Raw genomic sequence first — 6664 nt, forward strand, 5'->3', positions numbered from 1 at the left:
GATCTCATGGTTTGTGAGTTCTAGCCCCTCATTGCTCTGTATTGAGTGGAGCCTGCTTGAGATTCTCTCCCTCCCTCTCTCTCTGCCCCTCCCATGTACTCTGTCTCACCCCCTCCCCACAAAGTAAATAATGCACTCCCCCCCCATGCACAGAGTGAATAAATTAAAAAAAAAAAAGATGAAGAGTTCTATTCTGCATTGTTTAATGTGAGTTTTCTGCAGGTAATTAAACAATTATGTACAGAAAATAGCTAAATATATAGCTCTGAACTAGAGCTAGGAAAGGGTCAGAACTTCAAATACGTATGTGTTAATAATTAGTATACAGGTGATAGCTAAAACAATGACAAGGACTTTATTGCCCAAGGATTTCAAGGGAAGCAAGAATAAGCAGTGGCCAGAGAATAAAACACTGAAGAAATCAAGATTAAGTCAATGAGAAAGTATTTAGCTTTTAATGGACTCCAAGAAGGATAAGGGAGTGAAGAGATTGTTCCTTCACAAGTCTCATAACAGATAGTTTCAATAAGGTAAGCTCAGTTCTACTACTTCAAATGCAAAAGTAGTAGTAGTCATGCTAATGCGGGTATATGTTCCTATCAGCACACCACCCTGAATTACAGAATCCTGTCCATAGAATGGTCCCTTGCTGCCGTAAGGGCCTCATTGTTGGTCCAATAGCTAAGTGTCTGCTTAGCCATGCAGAAAAAGTCTCAGAAACTAATTTTCTACAGTCAAATAGCTGGACAATGCGGAGACCATTGGAACAATATTCCTGGCTCAAATAGTTGATTATAACTGGAAATCACCCAATAGCAAAGCACCCTTCCATGTCATGGACTCTGATCTGGGGTGATTAGTCACTATTGAAACTGAAAATGGGGGGCAGAGAAGTGAGATTCATGTGAGGAACAGAAGGATCTGTTTGATAGATAGATAGATAGATAGATAGATAGATAGATGATAGATAGATGATAGATGGACAGATATAAGAAAACACAATGTAATAATAGTCATTCTGTAATTGAAGTCAGAGTGTATGGAAATAAAAATTCCCTTCCCAAATCTCTATAACAAGAACAGTAGACCTATATGGTGCAGATATTTAGATTTCCCTCAAAGGTATATTGCAAAAAGTTTTCAGATAATTCCCTCCAGGTAGATTAAGAATTAGCATATATTCTCTTTGTCTCTGAATACATTAAAAAAGTACCAAAAGGAGCCCAAGGCACACTGATAAAAGCTACCTAAACTCACCAAGTGAGGAAATTGCTGAGACTTTTTGAGTTTTCCTTCAGGAAGGTGTGCCATGAGCCACCCTTTGTAAGAAAGCAGATAGAGAATGAGAGAAGAAAGGAGCTCTACAGAAGTACCAGACAAGAGGATAATACTTATCTCTCTTTAGTCTGAGACAAACTGGCTATCTTCCCCAAAAAATAATAGTTGCTTTGCAAAACTTTTATACTTCTCCTTTCCTCCACTTTCATATGGGCACAGGACAAGTGTTAAATTTCATATGGTAAGAGCCATGAAGCATTCTTAGGCATAAAATATTAGAAAGCTGAGGATAATAACTAAACTCAGAAAAGCAAGTATGTAAGGTGACTGAAGACATATTTGCTTGTTAGAAATTTTTTAAAAAATTATTTAAAAAGCAATTATTTTAAAACTTAATTAAGCATATTTAGTTGACTAATGACCCAAATTGTGCTTAAATGGACAGAGAAAACATTCAACATAAATATATATTTTTTAATTTTAATTAGATGGAACAGAAGGGTTAGAGAAGATATATTAAGAACATGGCCATTGCTCCATTCCCTGTGCTTGGAATATAAAAAATTAGGAACAAATTGTTGAGGTGATAAATTAAATAATGAGTGGTATATTTCTGAATTGCCTGTCACATGAATTGCATGACAAAATTCTGACAACTAATCAATTATTGAGCAATTAAATAAATGGCAAAAATATACCAAGTAATTTATAAATATTTCTTATATTTTTCAAATGATGAAAATCTAATACTTTTTATTCTTAGGTGAAAACTGAAGCTTAGAGATATTTAGTAATTGATCACATTGTTAGAAAGTGGCACAACTGGGATTTGTAATGAGGTCAGTTTGAAAGCGAATTTGATACTCTTAAAAATTATATTGCCCAATCCTTTCAAACTCTTCAAACACTGAAGAGGAGGGCACACTTTATTACTCATTCTATGAAATGGCATTACCCTTCTACCAAAGCCAGACAAAGACATTACAAGAAAAGGATAATATAGACCAATATGCAGGCATACCTCTTTTTATTGTACTTCTCTTGATTGTACTTTGCAGGTAATGTGTGTTTTACAAACTGAAGGTTTGTAGCAGCTAGAAGCTGAGCTGTGTTTATTGTAGCTATAGAGAAGCTATTGTCCCCATTCTTCGTACCCCTTGTGACGTTAATTTTTCCAATGTATTCCTCCTTAGAGAAAATCTGTATTTTTCAGATCTTTTAGCTGTGATCAATTGTTATTTCATTGGGCCACTGTTGGGTTGCTGATAAGGGACCTTAGATGGAGAAGGCAAGCATACAATAATCTTCTAACTACATCTTAGTGCATCTGAGATTTTACTGGGTCTGTTTCTCAGAGGAGTGACCTCCACAAGGATTTCCACAGTGGTCTTCCTCCCCCTCTACCACCACCAGGCTCCTTTTTTTTCCCTCTCTGGCTTAAAATGCACAATCTTTGAATGGTGGTCCCTGTTGTCCTTAGATGAGACAGGAATTCTGAGACAGCTGGACCAAAGAGTATTCCTTTCCCTCAATTGGGATAAGGTTGAGGCAGTCTTTTTCCTCAAAATCATTGGTCTATGTTATACAGAGTCCTCTAGGTATATTTCACAATTGTTACCCTTTCTGAGGGGCTCAGAAAATGGAGAAATGTTTACTAAGGATTCAGTGAAAAATAAAGGTGAAATTTGGGGAAGAAATAAATAAGCCTTATATAAACATTTTTATTGATTCAGATAGATATGGAGACTCAAAATTATTTGGTATACTGATACACCCTTTCTCCCTGTTTACCTCGTTCCATCTCCTTTAGAGTAGGTACTGAATTTTCAGTCGACCCAGTGAATCTCTCTCCCTGACAAAGATCTGGAAAATTCTGCCATTTACCCAGTCCTCTCAATCCCAGGGAGCCACTAGCCTGCAGTGACCAGGTGGAATCTTCCACTTGCATCAGCCACCAAGAGGGAAGAGTGTCTCCCAGGAGCCTGGGTCCACCCGGTCCACACAATCCTCTCATTCCTTCCTCATAAACCGGAGCCTTCTGACTCCTTGTGCCACAAGCACTGGCCACAGGACAGCGTGCAGAGGCTTCCTCGGGACAGCAGAGCAGGAGCAGCCCTATGCTCTCAATAGCTTTGCCACTGTCACCTGCTGTGTGTCCTGCAAGTGGCTCAGAGGGACTAAAAGCAAATGAAGGGCATGATCTGATTCGCCCACAATGGTCAGGACATTGATTTGCTCCCATAACCTGAGACCTGATACCAAGGAGCTTCCCTGTGAGACCGTCCTGTGCTGTAGCTCCTCCTGGAGAGGGGGCTTCCCTAGCGTCTACGTTAGCTTGACCTGTGCTACAGTGTGAGGACCTGTGTTAGACTCAACTGCCCCCACACAGCAGACAGTTTGACAAAACTGTCAGTAAATATTGATCTCGTCTTGAACATTACCTTCAAATAATCATGCCTGTTTCTTCTGCTTCCATTATCAATACCTCAATATTCATTCTCACAGGGTTCCCTGGCCTGGACCAGTACCATCCCTGGTTTTCCATTCCCTTCTCCTCCATCTATACCTTGGTTTTCCTGGGAAACTGCATGGTGCTGCATGTGATCCGGACAGAGCTCAGCCTGCACCAGCCCATGTTCTACTTCCTGGCCATGCTGGCCCTCACTGACCTGTGCATGGGGCTGTCCACAGTGCACACGGTGCTGGGGGTCCTGTGGGGGCTCAACCAAGAAGTTAGTCAAGATGCTTGTATTGCCCAAACTTACTTTATCCACGGTCTGTCCTCCATAGAGTCTGGGGTCCTTCTTGCCATGGCCTTTGATCGCTTCACTGCAATCTGCAATCCTCTGAGATACACATCCCTCCTGACTAACAGTAGAGTCATTCACTTCATGGTGGCCATTTTGATGAGGGCAGCTTTGTCCATTCTCCCTGTCATCATTCGCCTGAAGTTCTTCCATTACTGCCGCCCTCACATCCTCTCCCACTCTTTCTGCCTGCACCAGGACCTGCTCCGGCTCGCCTGCTCTGACATCCGCTTCAACAGCCTCTATGCCCTGGCTCTGGTGATCTGTACCTTGTTGTTAGACGCTGTGCTTATTCTCATCTCCTACGTTTTCATCTTGCACACAGTGCTGGCAATTGCATCCCGCGAGGAGAGGCTCAAGTCCTTGCAGACCTGTGTGTCCCACATCTGTGCTGTCCTGGTCTTTTACATCCCCATCATTGGCCTCACCATGGTGCACCGCTTTGGAAAGCATCTCTCCCCTTCGGTTCATGTCCTCATGGGCAATATCTATATTCTCTTTCCACCCCTGATGAATCCAATCATCTACAGTGTAAAGACCCAGCAGATCCGAAGCAGGATGAAGAAGTGGTGTTCCCTGAAAATGTAGTAAAACCCTTGGGTTTTACCAGCAAGAATGTTTTAATATCAGAAGAGTAATGCTACTTCCCATGTGTGTAACAACTTACAAGTTGAATAATAATGTTATAACTTTATGGTCTTTTATGATACCTGATTATTAAAGAACTCAAGAGGCTTTCTAATGCATTAGACACATGTCCATCCATTTAGACACGTGTCTACCTAAAATTTTGGAATCATGACTATTGTTTAGTTTATTCTGTCAATTGGTCATTATATCAAAATACAGGACACAATGAAATTGGACTTTCTTCATTCCTAAAGGTGACCTGAGGAATATCTAAAACTATGATGCTGAGCCTTCCCCCACTTTTATTATTTTTTCCCCATTAGTGACTTACTGCAAGCCCATTAAAGAATTTTGGAATTAAAAGATATATAATCCCTCTATTCCAAATGTTTATTTCTTAGAGTCTGTCCGTGCCATGAAGACATGACCTTAGTGCATATAAACTTTTCATTTTACATTGTTTTGTACCATTCTATCATTAGCATTTCTTCATGGCATTTTAAATTCTTTATAAATCTGTAAGAGAACAGTTTAGAAACTATAGCAAAAGCACAACTAAGAACTGATGGTGCCTGTGAGAACTGAAATATGATAAGGGGTATGAGAATATTTAGGATCTATGAGCATACCTAATAATTGTTTATGGCTTGGCGACCAGAGTGGTTTCATAGTTGATGCTCAAGTTTCTGGATTGTGAAGTCAAGTCAATGGTGTGTTGTACAATGAGATGGTGACAAAGAAAGAATATTATTTATGTGATAAGATGGTGGAAGCTATGTTGAACACACTGCATTTGAGGTATCTCTGGAACTTTGATAAATATCCATTGAAAATACTGAGTTTAGTAAGTACTCCCAAATGTCACATACACAATGCTAGACACGACACTGCTCAGGTACAGGAAAACAGTGGGGAGCAAAATCAGCAATTCGCCTTCAGTTTAACAGGTGACACAGACAAAAATTATTAAGCAAACTTTGACATTAACATCCTGAGAAATGCTATTCAGAAATGAAGAGTGCACAGGCAGCTTGACAGGGGATGGTAATCTAATACAAGGACTTGAGTAATGACTCCCCTGAGGAAGTAATATGTAATTGAGGCTTGAAGATTGATGATAAATAACCTGAGGAATATAAGAAAAAGAATTTTCAGGCAAAACAAAGAGAAAAACCAAATTGTGAATACACTGGACTGTACGAAAAACAGGTGAATAAATGGCTAAGAGATTCAGCTGTAAAAACTGAATAGCAGACAGATACGAGGTTAGAAAAGATGAGATTGTAATTTAGTTTTAATACTTAGGGCAACATGTGACTACAAATATATTGCAATTAGAATGGTGAGATCATCAATCATTTATGTTAAGAACATCAGTCCTGTACCAAATAATGAGAAGGCCAAGACTTGACAGCAGAAGACAAGATAAAAGAGTCTCAATAAAAGGATAGAGTAGTGACTGAGCAAGGGTCAGTTCCAGGAGTTGCAAGAAGTGAGTGTATATAAAATGTGTTTAATGGATGGGGTCATAAGGTTGGTGATTGTCAGGGATAAGAGAAATGGAAGTGGCAATCATGTTGAGGTTTTTGGAATGAGAAACTACAGAGATCCTATAGCAATGTCCTGTTATAAGGAAGGTGTGGGTGAATGGCATTTGTGTTAGAAATATTCTTTTTTACGTGTGTGATCTGCCCAAGGTACATTTAAGGAGAGATATCCAGCCTGGGGTTTGATATAGGTATCAGGTATCAGATGAGAAGAGTAGAGCTGGATACTGAATTTGCAAATCAAGGTCATAAACATGGTGTTTGAGATTATGAGAGCAGACAACTTGAGTAAGTAAAGGAAATAATATAAGTATGCTAAATAAAAACCCTGAACATTAAAACAGGGTGCAGTTGAATCCCCAAAAATAGCCTGAAAAGGAAGCAATAAAAGGATTAAGGAAG

The 6664-nt window shown here is 39.6% G+C and overlaps 1 protein-coding gene across 1 annotated transcript; it reads left to right on the forward strand.

Annotated features, from left to right (window-relative positions):
- The first annotated feature begins 3728 nt into the window (after window positions 1-3728).
- Window positions 3729-4673, forward strand: LOC109267002 (olfactory receptor 51V1-like). The gene has a single exon (XM_019449517.2). It carries the CDS (start codon window positions 3732-3734, stop codon window positions 4671-4673), a length of 942 nt encoding a protein of 313 aa, XP_019305062.2. The 5' UTR covers window positions 3729-3731.
- Window positions 4674-6664: the final 1991 nt, after the last annotated feature.

Source organism: Panthera pardus, unplaced genomic scaffold (genome assembly GCF_024362965.1).
Source record: "Panthera pardus isolate Hobbes unplaced genomic scaffold, ASM2436296v1 HiC_scaffold_12, whole genome shotgun sequence".
Lineage (NCBI taxonomy): Eukaryota > Metazoa > Chordata > Mammalia > Carnivora > Felidae > Panthera > Panthera pardus.